This window comes from Eublepharis macularius, chromosome 1 (assembly GCF_028583425.1).
Source record: "Eublepharis macularius isolate TG4126 chromosome 1, MPM_Emac_v1.0, whole genome shotgun sequence".
In the NCBI taxonomy this organism is placed as follows: Eukaryota; Metazoa; Chordata; class Lepidosauria; order Squamata; family Eublepharidae; genus Eublepharis; species Eublepharis macularius.
In genome coordinates this window covers 236,446,456-236,469,510 of record NC_072790.1, presented here as the reverse complement: position 1 = coordinate 236,469,510, position 23,055 = coordinate 236,446,456, and the positions used below count along the sequence as shown (strand labels likewise).

Here is a 23,055-nt window from a genome sequence, read left to right as displayed (position 1 = left end):
TCTTTCACTCATAGGGTCACCATAGGTCAGAAGTGACTTGATGGCACATAATACACACACACACACACAGTCAGTAAGTGGTTGGACTGCAAATCAGCATTCTGCTAGTTCAAGTCCCATGACTGCCATGAGCTCAGCAGGTGGCCTTGGGTAACTTACCCAGGGTAAGCCAGCCTCTGGGCCCCAGCTCTCCAGCTGCATAGCAGGGATAACAACAACACTGGCTTTGTTCCCCTCTTTGAGTGGGGCACTAAGCTGTTTTGTTTTATTGTTTATGGTCAATGGCCATTAAGAACCATCAACAACAGTTACAACAGTCCTAAATTCCAGTGTATAAAATATGAGCTATAAAAATATATCATAGAATTTTAAAATCTGTCCAAAAGACCCTACATAAGCACACTGTTGTTACGATTCTCTATAGTCTATAATTCCAGGAGATCTCCAGGCGCCACCCAGAGGATGGCAACCTTTTTTGAGCATCCCATCATGGCGTCCAGCCTCGAAGCGCTGGTGGTATAGAGAAGAGAGGAGAGGAACTTTTTGAAGAATGATACAAATAGGACCAGGAGGCGAATCTGGAACGTTGCAGAGAGAAAAAGATCGCGCTTGCAACGTTATCCCAGCGCATTTAGCACGGGGGCGCGGAGTTTGGAACGAACGCCCGGGGGAGGAAGCGGGTAGCAACATCGGCATCCAATCGCAGCGCAGCCCGAAATTCTGTCTCGTTTCCCTGCAAGGGGGTGGGGGGAAGCAGGGAGGGACTGGAGGACTCGCCCGGTTCAAACATGGCCGCAGAAGGGGCGGAGGGGGTGGCATTCCCTGCTCAAAGTCACTTCCAGGGCCAAGCAGGGAGGGCAGGTGCGGGGAAGATGGCTGCCCCCATCGTGATCGCAGAGTGAGGAGTCAGTGGCGGACGCGCCCCTCTTGCCCCCTCCAAGATGCGTTGCCAGGGCACGGCTGCTGGTCTTCCAGCTCTGCCCGGCTGAGGCGCCCGGACCCCAGAGATCCCCATCCCATGCATGCCCCACCCCTTATGAATTGCCCCCTGCCTTGTGGATCCGAGCATGCACAGAGCGTCCCCCTCTCCTAAGAACCCCGCCCGTCACCTTGCACGCTTGCGAACAGGTGCCGCGCCTCTGAAGGTGCATTTGTGCACGCGGGTTTCCCGGGTGGTCGTGAGAATGGCTGCGGCTGGCAGGGAGCTGCCTCTGTGGGCGCCAATGGGCTCCTTTGCTTAGCCGGGACGTTTTTCTTTTAAATCGAGAGGAAGGGAAGGAGGCAGGGCGGCCCAGGAAAGTATTAAGCCCCCCCTCCCATGAGTTGAAGCAAGAATCGGGGCCATGGGGAACGTGCTGTACCCCGTGCCTGTCTTGCGAAGGGGGCCCCGTCGGGAGGAGCCGCTGGCTAACCCGGGCAGTTTTGATGAGCTGCACAGGAAATGCAAAGGTAAGTCCTGTTTGCTTTGCTTTGGGGACGAGGGTGGGGTTAGCAACTGGGGGGGGGGGAGCTCTGCTACCGCTCCCTAAACTGGGCTCCTGGGTGGTCTTTTCACCTCCATGCCAGGCATGGAGGTGAATTCTCCATTCTTACACACTAAATCTCTGTTAAAGAGGCAGGATGTTTCCCCCTTAATCAGTCGGCAGTGCCATTTCTGGCTCACTCTTGGTGACTACAGGGCAGATTGTACTACTCAGGGTTTGTGCCAAGGGCTTCTGTAACGCTCAGACATAAAAACATAGAGCTGGAAGGGTACCCCACCCATCTGCACAATGCAGGAAATTCCCAGTTATCTCCTCCCACCCACCTCACAGGGTGATTGTTGTTGCGAGGATAATAATGACATACTTTGTAAACCGCTCTGAGTGGGCGTTAAGTTGTCCTGAAGGGCCGTATATACATTGAATGTTGTTATTGTTATTAGTGACCCCTGCTCTGTGCCCAGAAGAAGGCACAAAACCTTCAGGATCAACATCCAATCTGGCCTGGATGAAAATTCCTTTGGAACCCCAAAGCAACAATCTCTGCCTTTCACTTACACACACAACTCTTTTTCTCTCTGTGTGTGTGAAATACAGTAAGGTTGAACCGTAATTGTAATTCAGCTTCCCTGCATTGTTTGTAAAAAGCTCGAAAACCTCCTACAAGCACTTTTAAAACTGCATGTGCATATACCCACCAAGCACTGGAGGGGGATTAACATTGTCTGAGTGCATTCATTCTAACAGCTTTGCTGCATCAGTTCTGGATTTGAATCTTGCCTCCTTTGTTGATCTTTGTTGGTGGCCTTAATCAAGCCCTCAGCCCCACATCTTTAAAGAAGGGAGGGTCAAAATGTTGACTGTCTACTTTGCAAGCCTCACAGCAACCCAGCAGGGTAGAAATAGCATTGCCGAAAAGCCTGGAAAGGAAAACAAAGTACTGTCCTTTTAATAAAAGCTTAATTGGATTTTATTTATTAGGGGGTGTTGTTTAATTCCCTGCCTTGAAAATCTTCAGCTGCCCATTTTCATGCAATAAACCTCTATTAAAGGGGCAAGATTTCCCACCCACCCCTCCAGGCTGTTGGCAGGTCTAGGTGCGGTGCTGCAAGTATAGTATAATCTAGAACAGCTCTTGAAAGCTTTGCCTGTGCCCATTCACAGAACAGCTACTACTGTGTTCTGGCAGGACTCCACTGCCTCTCAAAGGCATGTGATGGGCAGAACAAGTGAAAGACATCTTCCTGGCTGGGTGACGAGGAGCCAGTTTGGTGTAGTGGTTAAGAGCGGCAGGACTGTAATCTGGAGAGCCAGGTTTGATTCCCCACTCCTCCGCTTGAAGCCAGCTGGGTGGCCTTGGGTCAGTCACAGCTCTCTCAGCCCCACCCACCACACAGGATGATTGTCGTGAGGATAATAACACACTTTGCAAACCACTCTGAGCGGGTATTAAGTTGTCCTGAAGGGCCGTATATAAATCAAATGTTGTTGTAATTGTTGGGAGGGGGCCGTGGCTCAGTGGAAGAGCATCAATCTCCAGGTAAAAGGATCAGTTACTAGGGAGATGCAGGTAGGCTTGTCATTGAAGATAGGTATATTGGTGGCTACTAGCCAGTGTTACTAAAGGGAACCTCCACCTTTCAGAGGCAGTTAACAGAATACCAGTGCCAGGAGGCAAGAAGAGGGGAGGGCCTCTATGACATGTTGTTGGCCCTCCAGAGTAACTAGTTGGCCACTGTGAGGCAAGATACTGGATTAAGTGGATCACTGATCTGATCCAGCAGGTGATTCTTATGATGTAGAAGGCCCCTCCCTGGGGAGCTGTTGTCAAGTATTGTTTTTGATGGACCAAAGATCTGATTCAATATAAAATAGCTTCTTGTGTTGCTTAAATTTAGACCATAGGAATAAGCTGTGTTGGTCTAGTGTTGCTTTACTAGTGGATGGATTTAGTGTGGGAAAAGTTTCTGTGGGCCAAATTCCCCTTCATCACATGTAAGAGAGCTGTATCTGTGGTTCTGTATCTGCTGAAGTGGATGTTGGCCCACAAACGTTTAAGCCGCAATAAGTTTTTTGTGCCTCAAGACTCTTTATTAGAAGAAACTGAAATAACAGCCTATGAAAAGCTGCAGAAGAGTTCCTTTCTTACCACAGTGTTGCCAGGCTGGGTGGAAGATTTACCTGTTGAATTTCTACTTGTTAATTGTTAAAGGTGCCCTGATGTGGATAGCCCAGGTGTGCCTGATCTTGTCAGATCTCTGAAGCTAAGCAGGGTCAGCCTTGGTTAGTAATTGGATGGGAGACTTTCAAGGGGAGACAAGGGTTGCAGAGCCAGGCAATGACAAACCACCTCTGTTAGTCTCTTGCCATGAAAACCACACCAGGGGTTGCCATAAGTCAACTATGACTTGAGGGCATGATTTCATTTCAATTGTTAAAGGCACAAAAATCCTGCCTGCAAGATTTGGGTCCTCTGTGAAAGAGCAGAAAGTATGCTGTCAAGTGAGACACCACCCCACACCAAAAAAGAATTTAATTTTCTAGTCCTCATTTTTTTTTAAATATAGAAGCTTCCCTTTGCTTCCCATTCCCTTTGTTCCTGCCTGTCATCAGCTTCTTTGCCGAGAGGGGAATAAAAACCTCTTTATTTTGTATAATACAGTCTTATTGCAGCAACAACTCAATCCAAATTTTGCAAAGTACACTCGGCGTAAAGTGTGATAGCCTTCTTTATATGTGATTGAACTTAACTTTGCTGTTTCCCCCCTCGTTCTAGAAGTCTTCCCCCAGCAGATGGAAGGAGTCAAGCTGATTATTAATAAAGCCCTCAGTAGCCATTTTCAGGTCTGTGTTCTTGTTACTGTTCTTCATACTGTGTGTGGGGGGCGGCGGCGAGATTTTTAAACTATGTTGTGGAGAAATTGGCTGATTTATTAGGCTTTGGTATGGGTTGGTTAATGGGGAGAGAGGGACAGTGAATTCTGACAGGCAGTTTGGTTGTTTGCGTTCCTGGAATGTATGTCCTACTTATTTAAAGAGAAAGGAAACTAGTTTAGCTGTGTCCAGCAAAAAGGTTTTTGCGTTCTCTTGGCCTTCCCAGGATCCATGCTCCTCACTTATTTTCAGTCAGCATGGGCAAAACTAGACTTGAAATGTGCAGGCGTTGGTCCTCTTGCCGTCTCCTGACAACCAACTCCACAAGGCCCTGCGTCTACTGATTTGGGTTGTACTCTCTGAAGTGCCTCTTCTTTTTTTGTCCTGTGAATTGTGGTACTCTTTCTGAAATGGTTGGCAAATAGGGTTGTTCGGCCCCCTCATCCTCTGGGCGATTTCGGCCCATTTGGGGCCTAAATTGGCCCACTGTGAAGCGCAGGAGCGCTGCTGGGGTGGCGCGTTCGACCCTGGAGTGCTCCTGTGATTTGCAGTGAGCCGATTTCAGGCCCAAACAGGCCTGATTTGGCCAGCTGAGGAGTGTGGGAGCGCTGCCAGGAGGGCCTTGGAGCACTCCTGCGCTTCACAGTGGGCCAATTGAGGCCTCAAACAGGCCTGATTCGGCCTCTTTGGGACCCAAATTGGCCCACTGTGAAGCGTGGGTGCACACTGCGCTGCCCAGGAGTGCGCACCCAGGAGGTGCGTTCCCCTGCCTTTTCCCCCACTGGCCAGATAAGTGGGGGCAGAGGGTGGGAGAGGGGGATTCCCTGTCCCCAGCGGGGGACTGGCAACTCTATTGGAAAATGCTCTTTTTTTCCTGGTAAGAGACTGCATCGCCTCAGCTTTTTGAGCCGTCCCTTTAACCTGGTTCTCTCTCTCCAGGTGTCCCACACAATCCATATGAGCACAATTGGACAGTCCAATTACCACCTGAATGCCACGTATGTTGGGGATCAGCAAAGCAGCCCCACAGAGGTGAGAGGCCGATAGTTTCATTGGCAGCAGGGGTGGTACATAGAGAGAATTTGAAATAAGATTGGGTGTTTTTCACAGCAGGCAAGTGTTGAGTTTGCATCTTTGTACGTGCCTTGCTGGGTCAGCTGTGTGCGAGCCAGTACTGGTTTAAGGGTTAAAGTTTCAGGTCAGGGGTTCAGAGTGGGCCGGGCCTACTTAGTTGTTATCTTGGGCTCCTTTTTCATCTTTCCCTTGTGTTAAACTCCCAGTACTCAATCACTTATTTGTGCCGGAGTAAAAGACAATAGAAATATTTAGAAATTTAAAATTCCAGTTTGTTTATTTTAATCGAAGTAGACAGTTATTAACTCTGCATATTTTTCTGGCTTTTTTGTGTGCTTGTGGCACATTTGTTAAGGTAGATTTATGGTATGTATGCATAACTGAGGGGGGGTCTACCTTCTTCTTGAATTAGAACCCCCCCCCCAACTAGGGCAGGGGATGACAACCCTGAGTACTAATCTTCCCTCTGCCGTAAAGGTCACTGGATGGCCTTAAGCCAGTCTCCATCTTTCAGCCATATTTCCTCAACAGATTGCTGAGAGTCTAAAATGGGGAAGCGAGAACCAGTGAGAACTGAGAAGTCCTAAAGTTCTTGGAGAAAGGGTGGGATAAAATTGCCGTAGATAGTACACTAGGATTATTGAAAGCAATACTTCTATTGCTGTGCTGTGGAATGTTCACAGCAATTGCCCCAATTGTAATGGTAAAGATGCTTCTGAGAATGTACAAAGTATGCATCTGACACTGAAGTAACCATGCAGCGGATGAGATGGTAGAATGGGCTGTACCACTTCAGACCCCAGGTGTGATTCCTTCATGTGAAAATGCCCTGCAAATTTTTTTAAAAATGAGGATTTTAGGAATAACAACAACAACAGTGTGCTCATATACCGCCTTTCTGGATAGATTAGTGCCACACGCAAAGCACCGAACAAAGTCAGTGTTGTTATTACCCCACACTACAGCTGGGGGAGCTGGGGCTGAGAGGAGTGACTGACCCAAGGCCACCTTCAGAGCTCATGGCAGTAGCAGAAGTCGAACCAGCAGAGTGCTGATTTGCAACCCAACCACTATGCTACAGCAGCTCTCAGGAAGAATGTTTCCAGCCTAGCCCCTCACTCGCTGTCACAGTTTTTTCATTTATAGGGCATTATTAATGTGGGGGAGCTTAATTCTTTTGCAGTAGTCTGAAGTGGTATAGTCTGTTCTGCCCCCTCATTCTGTCTCCTTAGGCTCTCGGTTCTCTTTGCCCTACCCCTCCTGTCCCAATAGCATGCTGTTCACCTCTTGTGCAAGAAATACTTCTGAGATAGTGCAGGGCACATGCATTGCTTATAGGCTTTCTAGAGTGGTCAGTTCAAAGCAGGAGCAGCTCTTTACCTAGGCTTCCCTTTCCTAGCTTTCCTTCCTTCCTGCTTCCACCATAGGCTTTTCCGACCCTCATCGGTGATATTAATACTGCTGGAAGTCTCAATGCTCAGGTACTCTTCCTACTGGCAGAGCGGATCCGGACGAAGGCGGTCTTCCAGGTAAATGCCACATCTGCCCTGGGTGAGTGTCCATATGGATGGCAGGCGCTCCCAAGACAGGATCTTGACCGTTTTTTTCAGGCTGACAATTCAGCTGTGTTCTTCGCTTGGCAAGCCATCCGTGGCCAAAAGAGTGAGCCAGCCAGCTCCTGGTGCGAATCTTGCTTCCTTCCCGAGCCAGCTTCTCTTCCCCTTCCTCTGTTTGTTCCAGACTCAGCAGTCCAGGTTTGTGACTTGGCAGTTTGATGCTGAATTCCGGGGCGATGACTACACAGCCACCTTGACATTGGGCAACCCGGACTTGATCAGCGAGTCAGGTGAGTGCTGCCATGTGACTCTTGGGGATGCGGTCACATCTTTTGCTTCATTCTCCAGTTCCCAGTTGTTAAGGCTTATAGAGGGCAAGAGAAAAGCAGGTGGGTATGGTGGGAAAGCTGTCCTGCCCTGCCTGGTTTCTGGTATTTGAGCTCTGTGGCATGGCATCATGTCCTGTTTGGTACATGATAGCACCCCACCATGTACAAGAGCTCTGTTACATGCTTCTTCACTATCTATGTGGCTATAAACCCTGTGAGATTTTCTCTGCCTGCTGGTGAGGGAGCCACTCTGATTTTCAACAGGGATGCTGTTAGGTGGGCGATGCTACTCTAGTGTAATTACAGTGACTCCATGGTGCAAATGAGGACATTGGCATCCTTGCTGGAGATGCAGAGCAGAAAAGTTGCATGTAGTTGGGCAACTGATGCCCTCAAAAGCCAGGACCCTGTCACTGTAAAATGGTATGTAGGCCTGGATTGCCTGAAACTGTGGCAGTGACAATACCGCAGCTGCTACCCAAAAACCATCACTAGAGGGCGAAAGAGTTCTATAGCCTCATAAAATACGTCTGTATCCCAGCCCCTGTGTAACCTAGCAACCGTTGCTAAGAATGGGACAGGCTGTATGTAACCTAGCAACTGCCTCTGAAAGGGGGTGGATCACCATGACGACTGTATGGCTTAGAGAAAGATGGAGCATCACGCCTCCAATGTAATTTAGCAACTGTCACATGGGGAGAGAGCACCATGTACCCCCTTGACTAACGTGCGATGTATAGCAAAGACAGTTTGGGATGAGCAGGTGGTAGCATAACCTCTGAGCAGCCTAGGGGCTTGTCACTAAAGAGCCACTGTGGTGACCTGCCCTAATCCTCACACTTCCTGTAGATAGATCAAGAAGATAGATCAAGATGGGTGGCCGTGTTAGTCTGTCTGTAGCAGTAGAAAAGAGCAAGAGTCCAGTGGCACCTATAAGACTAACAAAATTTGTGGTAGGGTATGAGCTTTTGTGAGCCACAGCTCATTTCTTCAGGTACAGCTAGAATGTGAGTCCATCTGTCCTTAAAATGCCCCTCATATTCTAATTGTATCTGAAGAAGAGAGCTATGACTCACAAAAGCTCAAACCCTACCACAAATTTTGTTAGTCTTCTAGGTGCTACTGAACTCTCGCCCACTTCCAGTAGACTAATAGATAGGGTTGCCAGTCAAGGGCCAGCAACCCTTGGGAACTTCTGGGGACAGGGCTGGGCATCACACGATGTCGTAATTCATTTCCGGTTGTGTCACCGGAAGTGACCTCATATGTTGCTGGGCTGCTCAAGCGATCCCCCAAAACTTGCTAGAGCATCCCAGAGGCATGTGCAATCTCTTTGGGTTACATGACTGGAAGGTATGCTGTGAAGTCACTCGGTTGCCCAAATTTCTGCTGAGCCAAGAGCTGGGAGGTCTCCCACTTTAGATCCCCCTCCTAACAAACCAACCTGTTCTAGTGCAAACTATACCCTGGAGGATTTCTGAAGCTCTTAGCAGCTGTGTTTTGGGAGGTTGACCATTTCCTGTCTGCCATTTTGCAACACAGTGATGGTCAATGGGGTGGGAAATGGTTCGGTCTCCTTGCCGAATGGCAGACGCTGTGTTTCCTTCCCTTCCAGTCATTGTTGTTGCACACTTCCTGCAGAGCGTGACTTCGCGGTTGGTTCTAGGGGGTGAAATGGTGTACCACCGGCGGCCGGGTGAAGAGGGCGCTATTGTCACACTGGCTGGGAAGTATACAGGTTGGTTCCCGTGATGAAAATTTGGGGCCTGAAATCGAGAAGTGCCCCGACCCACACTTTCTTTGTATCTCTCCTGATCTTGGTGGGTTTCAAAGGGTGATTTCACATCAAAAAATCAGCAGGGACCTGATATAAATCTTTGGAAAAGGACTACATTTCAGCCGTGTTGGATTGTACCATTTCAGAAGGCGTGGGAATTATGAATATTTTGAATAATTTTCCAGGTTGTAAGCTAGTGTTGAGACTGGTGTAAATATCCACGACGAGAGTGGCAGAACAGAAATAGTTACTGTTCAGTTTTTCAACAGACATTACCTTATGGACTAATAAACCTGATAATGTATTAATCATTGCTATAAACAACAGGAAAAAAACCTCTCTCATTCCCCTCCTTTACCCGGCTACCTTTGTTCATCCCGTGCTAGCTCCTGATCAACTTTCTAATAAAGCTAGAACTTTACTCTTGAAGAAAAGTTTTGTTTAAAAACTTAGTCTTCTTGTTATGCTAGCTGTCTGTGTGTGGGGAGATTTTTCTACATGAACAAGCATTTGAAATGTCTGTCCCTCCCCCCCCCCCCCCGCACCAGTAGTACAGTCCAGGAAACCTTCATTTTCATAGGAGTTTTTAAAAATTCCCTGATTGTGTAACTTGTCTTTTAACTTGCAAAACGAAATTGTTCTATGTGAATGAGTTCCAGTCTTTGTGGAAGAGAATCCTCAGCCTACCTTTTTGTTGCGGGGAGAGCTACACACTCCATCCCTGTTCACGTCTAATCCCATGTATCTAGTACATTTTTATACTGCCCTTTCTCCAAGGAGCTACATGTGATGTACTTGATTCTCCCTTCCCCATTTTATCTTCCAAACAACCCTGTGAGGTAGGCTAGGCAGAAAGGCACCCAGAAAGTTTCGTGGCACAATGGGGATTTGAGCCCACGTATCTCAAATGCCAGTCTGAGACTCTAACCACCATGCAAGCGCTCCCTTTGTCAGATCCCAATGTATATATGGCTTATTTTCCCCCCTTCTTCTCCCTGCTATAGCTCTCAAATGGGTAGCCACGCTTAACCTTGGTTACGGTGGGGCTCATGCCAGCTACTACCACCGAGCCAATGACCAGGTGAGACAAAAATGAATCCTCCCCCTTCCCTGGGTTCAAATCCTTGTCCTTTGCTTTTTACTTCAATTTCTTTTTCTTGCAGATTCAAGTTGGGGTAGAATTTGAAGCCAATACGCGGCTGCAAGACACGAGCTTTGCTTTTGGATATCAGCTGACTCTTCCTCAAGCTAACATGCTTTTCAGAGGTGAGTGAAGGGTTGGGATGCTCTCTGGTCTAGGCAGGAATAGTGGACTTGCCCTTGACACTTCCAGTAAGGCTTCCTAGAGCCTCAAATTTCATGTATTGTCTTTTCTGGATGCTAGTGCAGTGTAGTGGTTAAAAGCGGCAGGACTCTAATCTGGAGAGCCAGGTTTGATTCTCTACTCCTCCACTTGAAGCCAGCTGGGTGACCTTGGGTCAGTCGCAGCTCTCTCAGAGCTCTCTCAACCCCACACACCACACAGGGTGATTGTCGTGAGGATAATAATAACACTGACTTTGTAAACTGCTCTAAATGTGGCGTTAAGTTGTCCTGAAGAGTGGTATATAAGCACAAGGTTATTGTTGTTATATGACAGAGGAGGCCCTTACTTTTTATAGTGGTCCCCTGACTATATTTCTAGATGGCTAGTGGAGGTGGAACTGGTGAGACTCAGGACGAAGCTTGTGGATTTCCTTAAAAGCTCCTTATACCTGTTTCTGGCCAGAATTTTGAGCACTGAAAAGGAGTTTCTTGCTTGTGAGATGGCGCTTTCTTTGGGTCCCTAAAATGCTTTTCCTTCCGCACTTTCCACTAGAAGGAAAACCATGTTGAGTGTCCATAGCCAAAGTGGATAAGGTCTCTTTGTGCCTCTTCAACAGAGGAGGCCATCTTCTTCCTGAAGGTCTGAGAGTGGACCCTCTTCTGAGGCCAAGTTTCCCTTCAAAGCTCCTTAAAGGAGGGTAGAAAAACAGGCCAGATGTTGAAAGATGGAGCTGCTTGGATTTGGTCTGAGAGGTTGAGGGAAGGTGGGGAGATGGCTGGTGTCTCTCTTGAGCTGCTTTAACAGTTCCTTTCTTCTCGAGGCTTCTTGGATAGTAACTGGTGTGTGGGGGCCGTTCTGGAGAAGAAACTGCCGCCTCTGCCCGTCACCCTGGCCTTGGGAGCCTTCCTCAACCACTGGAAGAATCGGTTCCACTGCGGCTTCAGCATCATCGTGGGCTGAGCGCCCTGGGACTCATCTCAGCTGCGAGAGACGCAGTTCGGTTTAATTTTGCAAAACTGTTTGCGAGGGGCCCGGCTGTGTGTGAGGACAGCGGGCTGGTTCACCACGGACGTGCGTGTGGGGTGGTGATTCGGGGCTTGCCGTGCCCTCTCTTGCTCTGGAATCGTACCGTGACAGGGTTCTCCGACTGGCCTACAGAAAAATGGCGGATGCCCAAAGGGATGTCGAAAAGTGAACATGGATAGTCCTGTTCTTGATCTCGGAAGTGGCAGAGGGTATGGTGGGAGGCAGAATGGGATCGTCCCCCCTCCCCACTCAAACAGATGGATGCCTTCCTGTTTTATTTGCTGCATTTCGGAAGATGGGACTGGAATCCGTGCTTATGTCTGTGCTGGAGTTCTGAAGTTTGGAGAGAGGCTGCTGTTCTCCCATCCTGGCACGCTACAGTGGGTTTGTGGGTGCTACCCCCCCTTCCCCCCTGATTGTTGAAATGGTTGCTAATTCTGTGTATGATGATTTGGAACCTGATTAAAATCATACTGAAGAGCATCTTCCTCCTTCCCAAATGTTGTCTCGCTCTGTCATTTTGTAAGTGTTTCAGCCACCTTGCCAAAATGGTATTTACTGGCGGTGTTTCCTAACTCACGGAAGTAGTTTACTTGTATGAATGCTGCCGTCTCCTCCAAATTTCCAGCCTAAAAAGATCTGCATTCTGGGGAGGCAAAGGCATTCAACTTGTGATCAACTTTACTGTAGCATAAGCTTTCGAGAACCACAGTTCTGTGGTCGTTGTGGATTTTCCTGGCTGTATAGCCGTGGTCTTGGCATTGTAGTTCCTGACGTTTCGCCAGCAGCTGTGACTGGCATCTTCAGAGGTGTAGCACCAGAAGACAGAGATCTCTCAGTGTCACAGTGTGGAGAAGATGTTGGCAGGTAATTTATATCTACTCAGGAGGGGTGGGGTTGAGCTGAGTCATCCTGTAAGAGTTTCCCAGGGTGGGTGTGGAATGCTAATGGGGGGAGGCTTCACTGTATCCTGAGGAGGTTCTTTTGCATATGGATTGGTGCTTGATGTGCTAATCTTCTCCGCAGGGCTATAAATGACCTGCCAACACCTTTTCCACACTGTGACACTGAGAGATCTCTGTCTTTTGGTGCTACACCTCTGAAGATGCCAGCCACAGCTGCTGGCGAAACGTCAGGAACTACAATGCCAAGACCACGGCAATACAGCCCGGAAAACCCACAACAACCATCGTTCTCCGGCCGTGAAAGCCTTCGACAATACAACCACAGTTCTCTTCATCAGATACGTGGGGGGTAAGAAGAAACTGGTCAGATATATAGGGGGAGGGGGGAGTAGATGCAATCAGTAGCTTCTGATAATGAAATCAGTTACTTCTGATAATGAGAGAACCATTCGTAGTCTCTATTCAATCCAAGATTACGAATGGTTATCTCATTATCAGAAGTAACTGATTTCATTATCAGAAGCCAACTGATCCCATTATCAGAAGCTACTGACTGCATCTGACTGCCTCTCCACCTATATATCTGACCAATTTCTTCTTACCCTCCACACTTCTGACGAAGAGAACTGTGGTTCTCGAAAGCTTATGCTACAGTAAAGTTGGTTAGTCTTGAAGGTGCTACTGGACTCTTTGATTTTGCTACTACAGACTCACATGGCTAACTCCTCTGGAGCTTGTGATCAGAGGCCCTTTCTTGCATTTCACACATGCCAGGTCTGAACGTTATAGCACTGGAAGTGAATTGGCTGTGCTGGTTTTTGGCCAATCTTGGCTTCGAATTAAGCATACCTGAAACTCATCAGTTCCACTTAATACCCTGATTGCCAGGCCGCTGGGCTATCTGTGACTATTGTGTGCCTGTTTGCAGTGAGCAGGCTGCATTGCAGCCTTTCAGGAGGTCCCAGCTGATTGGGGAAGTCCCAGCTGATCGGGGCTGGGGATCAACTGAGACTCCTCTTCTGATCTGCCACCCTGGGAAACTTTGCTGCTGCCACAGCCTTGCTGGAAGTAAGGTTTCCTGGTGGGGTGAGGAATCAGCAGCCAACTTCCAGATTTTTTTCAGCTGAAAACAGTTTCTGATCTCCCACCGAACAACAGGGCACCTGTAAACCTTTCTAACAGCTGCTTGAGTTGTTTAGGCGGAGCTTGACTGATCCATTCGACTTGGATCTGATTGTGACAATCAAAAATGGCACGTTTGGCTGCTGAACCTGTTGGCTGCAAAATTTATGGCATTCCTGCCGTAAGAATTGTACTTAATTTTTTTTTTTGAAGAAGGGCAGCAAGTGGAGTTTATGCTGCTGTACAGGTCCACTGTAAGAAATTGGGCCCTGGCTGTATAGTGGCAGACCTGTGGTATATGATCCCTGTAGCTCATCTTCCTATGCTCTGAAGTGTAGAAGTTAATCTTAAAACTTGAGGACTAGGGTATTGATTTAGGATAGGGAAGGGTTGAAGTGTGTGTGTGTGTGTGTGTGTGTGTGTGTGCGTGTGAGAGAGAGAGAGAGAGAGAGGACTGCAGAAGTGGAAAAATAAAACCAGCCTTTTAATTAGTCTTTTAAAGTGCTTGGGTGTATGTACGAGACAGAAAACAGCTCATTGCTTCTTCTTCTATTATAGCCCCCCTCCAAAGTGCCATAGTGAGTCCCCAATGGGTCCAGTATACAAAGAAAATACCTCTCTAGGTTGGATTGTACAACATCCTGGGGTGGGGGGATTATTTGACTGTGAATCTAAAGGAAATATGGATCTAAGTATGGGGGATTAGGGGAAGGAGAAGGGCTGCCAACCTTCCAGGCCTGGAGATTTCCCAGAATTTCAGCCAGTCTCCAGATTACAGAGATCAGTTCCCCCAGAGAAAATGGCTGCTTTGGAGGGCGGACTCTATGACATTATACTCTTCTGAGAACGTTCTAAGGATTTCCTGACCCAGAGCTGGTAGCCCTAGAGAGGGGAGATGGATGTTGGGCCTTGCCTCAGCTAGCATGTGTGAGCTGAGCTTGTGGTTGCTTAGCAACACTGCCCTGGCCCAGTGGGTCTGATCGCAGTGAGGCCTGCAGGCCTTGAGAAAACCCACTGACAATTTACTTAAGTTCTGAGACTGAGGGCAGGGGAGAAAGGAGTCGAGGGCCTTGGAGCAACCTGGCAGTCTGCACTACCGTTGGAAGGCAAATTGGTATGGGCGGTAAGAGTGGAAGTCTCCCTATGCAAACGGGGAATGCTCTCCTTCTGGCAGTTATGTGCTCAGTCCACACAGGGTGTGTAGGCTTGCCAGCCTCCAGGTGATGACTGGAGAGCTCCTTGAATTGCAACCGATCTCGAAGCCACAGAGATCAGTTCCCCCAGAGAAAATGGATGTTTTGGAAGGTGGACTCTATGGCATTATACATGGCTAAGGTCTTTTCCCTCCCCAAACTCCACCACCCTCTCAAATTCTCCCAAGAGTTTCCCAACCAGGAGCTGGTAACCCTAGGTGTCTGCCATACAGGAAGCAGTATGGGAGCATAAAATGTTTTTAAAAATTGAAAATTTGGTACTGTGCCAGATAAATCAAGACCTGATATATGACTACCAAATCAGAGAAAACCGGGATTGGCGTATCCTGGGCCTGCAGTTTGAATTCTTTGCTGTTTTTGCAGGGGCTACTAGCCATCTGTAGCTTTCAGAAAGAGATTTATCTTAATGGTCTCATGCATCTGACGAAGAGAACTGTGATTCTCGAAAGCTTATGCTACAATAAAGTTCGTTAGTCTTAAAGGTGCTACTGGACTCTTTTTGATAATGGTTGTTAACCACGTTGGTGAAGTAGAACCTTCATTGGCAAAGGCAGGGTACCTTTGAATGCCTGATGGGAAGCAGTATAGATTGTTTTCATGCCCTTTGCAGAGAAATCTAACTGGTTGACCGTGGCTGTGAAAGAGAATGCTGGAGTACTTGGGTGTTTTATCTGATTTAGGAGGCTCCCTTTCCTTCAATGCTTTTGGCTGGAGGCAGAAATAATACTGGAACAGCCAAAACTATATTTGTTGAAAGTGTTTGGGGGAAATGTCCTCTTCCAGGCATGGACATCCAGAACAGTGTAAATTGCTTGTTTAAGTTGGCAGTTGCCCACCCAAGTGGACATATATGTTTTCTTGGGAGTTGCTCAGAGGCATATGCTGGGAGGGGTGCCGCTTTGGTAAAATGCAGTTTGAAGAGAAGTTAGCCAAGAATGCAGTAAAGCTTGCTAGGTTTTAACGCTTGCGCTTTCAGCATTAGCCCTTCCTATAAATCCTCCTAGATTGGTCAATTTTTGCACAGGCACAGTTCTCCCTTCCCAATCAAATCATCTTTTTTGCAAAGATTGCCCTGAACTTCTCATCATACGAGGTGTATGGTAGGCCATGCTTCAGTGACCTCAAAAACCTAATAGGGCTTAGGGGGCAGCTTAGAAAGGATCAGTGGATCGGATAATATCGGCCAGGGGGTGGATCGCATGAGACCCGCTAAACTGGGATTAACTTGAAGGGGGAGTCCATAGACAGGATTGGCTGCTATTGGATTAACTGTGGAAGGAGGATTAGATGGTTGGAGGAGAAAATCAGGCTCAGAACAGAGGGAAGAGATTCTGGATCTGCTAAGGTAGCTGTGGCTCAAGGTAAGAGGGATAAATTTGCCCCATTTTGCAAAAGCGCCTGGATTTTCAAATTAGAGGGTTCATCGTGGCTAAGGTCTTGCAGGGCAGCTGTCCCTTTTCGATCTAGGTGGCTGTCAAAGGTCTTGCAGGGCAGCTGTCCCTTTTCGATCTAGGTGGCTGTCAGGTCTTGCAGGGCAGCTGTCCCTTTTCGATCTAGGTGGCTGTCAGGTCTTGCAGGGCAGCTGTCCCTTTTCGATCTAGGTGGCTGTCAAAGGTCTTGCAGGGCAGCTGTCCCTTTTCGATCTAGGTGGCTGTCAGGTCTTGCAGGGCAGCTGTCCCTTTTCGATCTAGGTGGCTGTCAAAGCAGTAGGCATCCTAGACACGGGAGGCCAATAGCCACCTTCCTGCCTCCAGTTTTCAGCTGATAATCTCTGACAACAGCGGCGTCATGGTAGTAAGATCTTGCTGGTGATGGATATGGAGGATCTGCCGCATGTTCTCCACTTTCAGCGTCCGCAGCTCTGTCAACAGCAACAGAAGCTTGGCGTAGAGGAACCTGGAGAGAGAGGAGGGGCCAGGGTCAGAATTTCCTGCCTCCCGGATCCTAATCCAACACTTAACCACTACGCTACACCGGCTCTTCTGCAAACGGGTTGTCCATGCTCCCTTAAGGCCAAGCCTGACCCACATTGCTGAGGGGAGGGGCTGTGGCATAGTGGAAGAATCTTTGCTTGACATGCAGAAGGGCCCAGGTTCAATCCCCGACATCTCCAACTACAAAGATCAAGTGATGGGCAATGTGCAAGATCTCTGCCTCAGACCCGTGGAGAACCACCGCCAGTTGCAGCAGACAATACTGACCTCGATGGACCGATTGTCTGATTCAATCTATTGCAGCTTCATCCGTGTATTGCTGCCTTTCCCCCAAATCCAACACAGTAACATTGTGCCCCTTTCACGTTCTCATTAAAACCCATATAAAAACAACTTGGAGGCACTTAAATTTCATGCAGTCCCGCTATGATCCATGTTTTCTGGAACCGTTTCTTGTCTTTGGCATTCCTTCATCATTTTGGGGGAACGCCTTCTTAAAATATATTGTCGAAGGCTTTCACAACAACCATCGCCTTCTTAAAATGTGAGCTGTCAAAGGTTCAGCTCTAGAAATTAACAGGGCCGTGCTAAGCAGAGTTTCATCCTTGCTCGACAGGCTTAGAAGGGTGTAACTGCTCAGAATACAACTGTAAATCTCAGTGCCTATTTTAGGTGTTAGCTGTATTGTTCTACAGTATAGCAGCAGGATTCGGGTCCAGTGGCACCTTAGAGACCAACAAGGTTTTCAGGGTATGAGCTTTCAAGAGTCAGAGAGCTCCCTTCTTCAGAGCGGCAGGATTTGAGTCCAGGGGCTCCTCAGAGACCCACAAGATTTTCAGGGTATGAGCTTTCAAGAGTAAGAGATCCCTTCTTCAGATATCAGTGGTTGTCTCAAGGATCTCCATTCCTACCCATGTCTGAAGAAGGGAGCTCTGGTTCTTGAAAGCTTACAGTGAAAATCTTGTTGGTATCTAAGGTACCTGTAGACGAAAATCCTGCTGTTCTACACACCTAACTATCCTTAATGGTTGTCTGTATCTTATCTGCACATTTGTATTTATGCAATTGCATGAACACTAAGGCATGCTGTGCACAGTCCCGCTTTTTCCTATGCTGTTGAGGCTCAGTGTCAACTGTTGATAACTCTTTAAGCCATCTGCGTCTCTCTGGCACATTAACAGCTGCCGGTGAGGCTTTTAAAATAAAGCACAACTTGTTATTGCAGAGTCAGTGAATACCCCATATAGCAAATGGTGTCCAGCTTTCAGCGATAGGCCAAACGCCATATTAAAGCATCTCTAAAAGCACTGCAGGTGCTTCCTACTCACCTGCCTTCAGGCAAAGGATGCCGATGGTCAATGTAGTTTTTCAGAGTGAGGGCGATTTTCTCTTGCATCTGGTCAATCTCGTCTCGCTGTGTGACAGTCACGTGGTCTGCAAAGGAGCAGGGCTTGAGCAATGAAAGACAAGGGAAAGGAAAAACAGTGCAGAAAAGCAATGGGTTGGGCCCGGTCCTAAGGGAGCATGGGAGGTCCCTGATTGCAGAAGAGGTAGTGTTGGGTAGTGGGTAGTCTTGGACTAACATCTGGGAAACAGGTTCAAATCCCCACTCCACTATGGGTGACTTTGGGCCAGTCCTGCACTCCCAGCCTAACCTGGGGGATAAAATGGGAGAAAGGAGAATGATGTAAGACAATTTGGGTCCCCATTTGGGGAGAAAGTTGGCATAAATGAAGTAAATAAATGAAAATGGGGAAAGGCCTACAATTTGGGCTTGTTTTTAGCCGCCAGAACAGGTGTGTGAGCGAAGAAGCGAGGAAGAGGTTTTTAGTGTGATTCACTCAAAAACAGTAAATGTTTTAGCTTTTAAAAGGAATGTAGAGGTCTTACCTGGGTAGAATAGCACCAAGGCTTGTAAGAGGACATATTCGGCCTCATGCAGCCTCAGCTTCTTCAGGCTGATATGAAACTTCAACAGTGGCTCTAAGTAGATCTGCTGGAATCCAACTAGAAAAGAGGAAGTGAGATGACCAAGTGAGCTTGTGCACGGTGGTATCCGTGCTTGTGCAGCCAGAACAATCAGTTCGAAGTGAGCCACGGAAGGCCATGAAAGTGGGAGCTTCAATATTCTTTGACAAGATAAATACCCTACTCTGACCACAAGAGGGTGCATTCATCCAACACATACATGGCCATAACTGTGGCTTTCAACCATTTATTGTGTGAACTTTAGGACTAAGGATCCAGAAGGTGGTACGGTCAGGCTGGTGTGGCCTAGAAGCTAGAGTCTTACAGCTGGCAGGTGGCCAGACGAGTAAGTCTCTTTCCCTGGCACGCAGCTGCTGGGTGAATGGGCTTGAGGCAAAGGTGAGGAGGCAGAGGCAGTGCAAGAGGCTGGGCGGTAGGTTTGGCAGGTCCCTATATCCTTCTAGTGGAAAGGGGGGAACCTGGCACTTGTTGGAAATAGCAATGTCTGGTGTACAGCAGCAAGAAGGGAAGAAGAGCCTTCTATGCAGGGGGCAGCAAGGATCCCTTAGTTAAAACAGTGAGGGCAGCATCTCTTTTGTTTCCTGGGGGTCATTTCCCTTGTCTCCTGTTGGGCTAAACAGAGCAATATCCTGCTTCTCTCTCCTGGCTCTCTCTCGTCTCTAAGATGTAGTCAGATAGCGAGGACCTATTTCTATATCTCCTCTTTACTCTCAAGTATGTAGTTCCTAAATAAAAATTTTAACCTCTTTAATCAGCACAGCGTGACTCCGCTGCGCTTTATTTGCACTCTGCCTAACAGCACTTACCTTGTTGTGAGGAAAAACTTCCATGGAAGCTCACGACAGCACGTACTTTGTGCTGGCAGCGTGTGGGGCCCAAATCAGCCTCAAACGAAGTGCAGGAGCACTCCTGCAGCTGGTGCGATAGCGTCACTTCCAGGAGTGACGACATTGCACCCCCTGGGAGTGTGTGTGTGTGTGCTGCGCGTGTTCCTGGGGTGCCTGCTGGTGGCAGGTGACTTCTGGGGGCTTGCCACCTCCTGCCGATCACTGGCGGATTGGCGGGCAAGGGGCCACACCACCGGGAGCTCGCCCTCCACCGGTGGACACCTGGGAACTCTACTGGGTGGGCCCACAGGCCACTCCCTCGGGAGTGCTTCTAGTGGGAGGAGGAGGTGGAGGCGGTGCAGAAAGGCCTGCGGGTGCTCTCACTAGCTCCTGCAGGCCAGCGGCCAGCTGCTCCTCCCCGTGCACAAAACTACTGGAAATTTTTATGTCCAGTATTTTTACCGTGTTTCTCCCAGACAGTCCAATTAAAAACTGGGTAGTCCAGGGGGAAACCAGACACTTGGCAACTCTACTTTCTCTTTCCAAAGATAGCCATTTTCTTTGGGGGGGGGGGGGACTGAGCGCTGTAATCTGGAGATCAGAGGTAATTCCAGGAGATCAGATGGCCCACCTGGAGGGTGGGATTTTTTTTCGTGGCCTGGTTCCTGTGCTTTCAGCATTATCTTGGAAACCTTTGCCTTATCGCTGCTCTGAGCTAAGAAATGCTTGAATCTCTTCCTGTTCAGTAGCACAAGAGTAGACCCAATAGAAAAGGCAGCTCTGCGAGCGCTTCCTGTGTGTCACATTGTGGTGACCATGCTATAGAGTTGCCAGGTCTCACTGAAGTGTAACAGCAATACGGAGAATCAATTAACCAAGTCCAAAGTCGTGAAAAACTAACAAGTCAAGCAACGAACAGTCACTGAAGTGGCAACTGGTGGGGAGGCTTGCTGGGTCCCTCTAGCCTTCCACTGGGAGGGTTGGGATCTGGCACTTACCTTTCTCTTGTCTGCTTTGAATCTGTGCAGGTGCTCTGGCGGTGACGTGATGATGTCACTTCTGGAAGCGATGTCACCACACTGTGCATAGGGCAGCGTCACTTCCGGAAGTGATGTCGTCGGGCCAGCTGTGGGAGCACTCCCGTGCTCTGCCTGGCTCCGATTCGGCCAGTTTGGGGACCAAATCAGCCCCAAATGGAGTGCAGGGATGCTCCCGAGGATGGTATGACGACGTCACTTATGGAAGTGATGCCATTGCACCAGGTGGGAATGCACGCATGGTGTGCGCTCCTGAGGTGCCTGATGGTGGGCAAGCTCTGGGAGGTTGTCCCCTCCCGCTGATTACTGGGCGACCGGTGGACAAGGAGGCAAATTCCTGGGAGTTGGCTTGCCACTGGCGGGCACCTGGGAACCCTACTGGTGGGACAGCTGGTGGTTGTATTTACCAGGATTATCCTTGCCACCATGTGTTTTGTGCCCATGATGGTAGGTGATTGCTGGGAAGCCTGCCTCTCCTTGCCTATTGCTAGTGAACAGTGAGCAGAGAGGCAAATCACCAGGAGTTTGCCTGCCACTGGTGGGCACCCTGGACTGTTGAAGTGTCAACGGACTCAATGGCACACGATCAGTTCATCAGTTTGTGTTGAGTTGCTGAAGCATCTCAGAGATGTACTCCACCGCACCTTGTGCTTCTCTGGTGTCTATTTGTGTGATGTTGCAGAGCACAACTGTGGGCACAGAAGTTTTACCTCCACCTTGGACACCATTCTCAACTCCTGCTGTCCCACAACTTACCAACTTTGTTCTCCAACGATGGAAAAGAGAAGGAAACTGGGATATTGGCCGAATCCACACTTCCCTACCTTCCACTTTTCATGTGCATTAATCGCGCTGGATTCTATCCCGCAATGTCCCAGTCTGTGTTCACATCCCTTCTCTTACTGCCGCTGCTGCACGCTATACTTCGTCCACATCCCTGGTAGAATCGTGCAATATGGAGCGGGTTTAGATCCGACGTTGCCGATGACGACATCACGTTCATTTTTTTTCATTTTTTCATCAGATTTCCGCTATAGCATTTTTTTGCTAAATTGCTATGGCGAGGCCACACACCTATGATGCCTGTGATTGGTTAATGTTATTCTATGCTGCCTTCTTTGAAATCCATTGGACCATTATTCTGGCGGGCTAATTTGAACTGATATTTAAGGTGGGGGTGATCCAAACTCTCCAAATGGGCAGACTAATTATTTGATGCTTGAATGTAATGTTAGAATGACGGATTTCCGCTATAACGGTAATTTCAACACTTAAAAAAAATTAATTTTAACAGCCACCGATATTTACAACTGTTCGGCATCCTAAAAATGACACTGAAATGGAAATGACGCCACCCCTTGATGTCTCTGCGGGGATTTTAGAGCACCCCAATTAAGATTTATGGCCAGGATTGTGCAACAACGCTGGGAAAGTCCCCTTTTTAACAAAAAAATGGGGAAGGGGCGGGCAGGCAGGCAGGCATGCTGCGGAGAGAGTGGAAAAGCTTGATAATTGCATGGCAAAGAGGGATGGTGTTCCAGAAAGGCTGCAAACACGGAAGTGGGGTGGTTTGAAGGGGGCGGTCTCCTTGTGAAATGCTTCTATTTGTCCACATCCACGGTGAGAACCGCGCAAGAGAAGCGTTTGAACACACGACAAACTCGTCTGAGGCGCAACGCGAGAGACGCAAGAGGATGGCGGAATTGAGGTAAGAGTATGTGAACAACCCTCTGAGAAGCTAATAATGGGCGGGGGGGGGGGGGGAAGCGGAAAAATTGAGAAGCATGGATTTGGCCATTGGATGCTTGCTCTGACTCTGTTAAACGTGAAGAGCTAACAGACTTCCTAAATTCTTATGGAAAGACCCAGGGCTTTTTTTCAGCTGGAACGCGGGGGAACGGAGTTCCGGAACCTCTTGAAAATGGTCACATGGCTGGTGGCCCCGCCCCCTGATCTCCAGACAGAGGGGAGTGTAGATTGCCCTCTGTGCGGCTGGAGATCAGGGGGCAGGGCCACCAGCCATGTGACCATTTTTGCCGAGGGCGATTTAAAATTTTAAAAACTCCCCCTTTGTTCCAGCTGACCCAAAGTGACGTCATTGGCCCTGGGAGCATGCATGCACTTTGCCCGCACACATGTGGTACCAGGGGCACCACCTCCCGCCAAGAGTTGTCCCCTGTGCTGGCAACCCACTGAGTCCCACCACCTCTTTTCCCAGAAAAAAAGTACTGGAAAGACCTAATTCCAGTTGCTAGTGCTTGTGTGAATAATGGATCCTAACGCACAAGCTAAAGGATGTGCTGGAAGATGTGTGAATTATTGTTAAATAGCCATTTCTTTGCACACTCCACCTGGCCAAGCCCATGGTGAGAATGACGGGGGGGGGGGGCGGGTTTGAACCTTTTCTCCTGTGCCATTTTCCTGATCTAAAACACACCCTCTTCCCAAGTTTCTTTCCCCCTCCCCCCATGGAGGACAGCAACATAGGGGGAAGAGTTAAATGGACCGGCAGCTGCTCTTTGGTAACAAAGAGATCTACCATAGATCTTCCGATATCTCCTTTTAAGTTGACAGAGAGAACCAGAGGGCCATGGCATGTGGTCA

The 23,055-nt window shown here is 48.5% G+C and overlaps 2 protein-coding genes across 4 annotated transcripts in view; one reads left to right on the top strand and one right to left on the bottom strand.

Moving 5' to 3' along the window:
* Positions 1-857: 857 nt before the first annotated feature.
* TOMM40L (translocase of outer mitochondrial membrane 40 like) lies at positions 858-11,462 on the top strand. 2 transcript variants are annotated; one of them, XM_054998902.1, is made up of 9 exons: positions 858-1,449; positions 4,258-4,325; positions 5,295-5,387; positions 6,857-6,958; positions 7,170-7,275; positions 8,930-9,052; positions 10,096-10,172; positions 10,255-10,357; positions 11,218-11,462. In XM_054998902.1, the coding sequence occupies exons 1-9, from the start codon at positions 1,344-1,346 to the stop codon at positions 11,355-11,357; spliced, it is 918 nt and encodes a 305-aa protein (XP_054854877.1). In that variant the 5' UTR covers positions 858-1,343; the 3' UTR covers positions 11,358-11,462. The 2 variants fall into 2 exon arrangements, with proteins under 2 accessions (XP_054854877.1, XP_054854882.1); XM_054998907.1 differs by lacking the exon at positions 6,857-6,958.
* Positions 11,463-13,913: 2,451 nt separating this feature from the next.
* The window catches only part of NR1I3 (nuclear receptor subfamily 1 group I member 3), a 28,420-nt gene continuing 19,278 nt past the window's right edge, over positions 13,914-23,055 (bottom strand). Inside the window, exons 7-9 of one of the 2 annotated variants that reach the window (XR_008597989.1) lie at positions 18,489-18,605; positions 17,927-18,048; positions 13,914-16,560 (exon numbers count right to left, since the gene is read on the bottom strand). Coding sequence is in view for 1 of the 2 variants with exons in the window: in XM_054993864.1 (XP_054849839.1) it covers positions 16,422-16,560; positions 17,927-18,032; positions 18,489-18,605 (362 nt within the window). In the remaining variant the exon portion in view is untranslated. The remainder of the gene's footprint in view (positions 16,561-17,926; positions 18,049-18,488; positions 18,606-23,055) is intronic. The other variant, XM_054993864.1, reaches the window with a different exon arrangement.

Bases quoted from the DNA above. Each gene is read 5' to 3' on its own strand.
- TOMM40L (XM_054998902.1), top strand. From the start codon at position 1,344: ATGGGGAACGTGCTGTACCCCGTGCCTGTCTTGCGAAGGGGGCCCCGT. The intron at 9,053-10,095 runs GTTGGTTCCCGT...TCCCTGCTATAG, and splicing joins ACTGGCTGGGAAGTATACAG to CTCTCAAATGGGTAGCCACG. The intron at 10,358-11,217 runs GTGAGTGAAGGG...TTTCTTCTCGAG, and splicing joins AGCTAACATGCTTTTCAGAG to GCTTCTTGGATAGTAACTGG.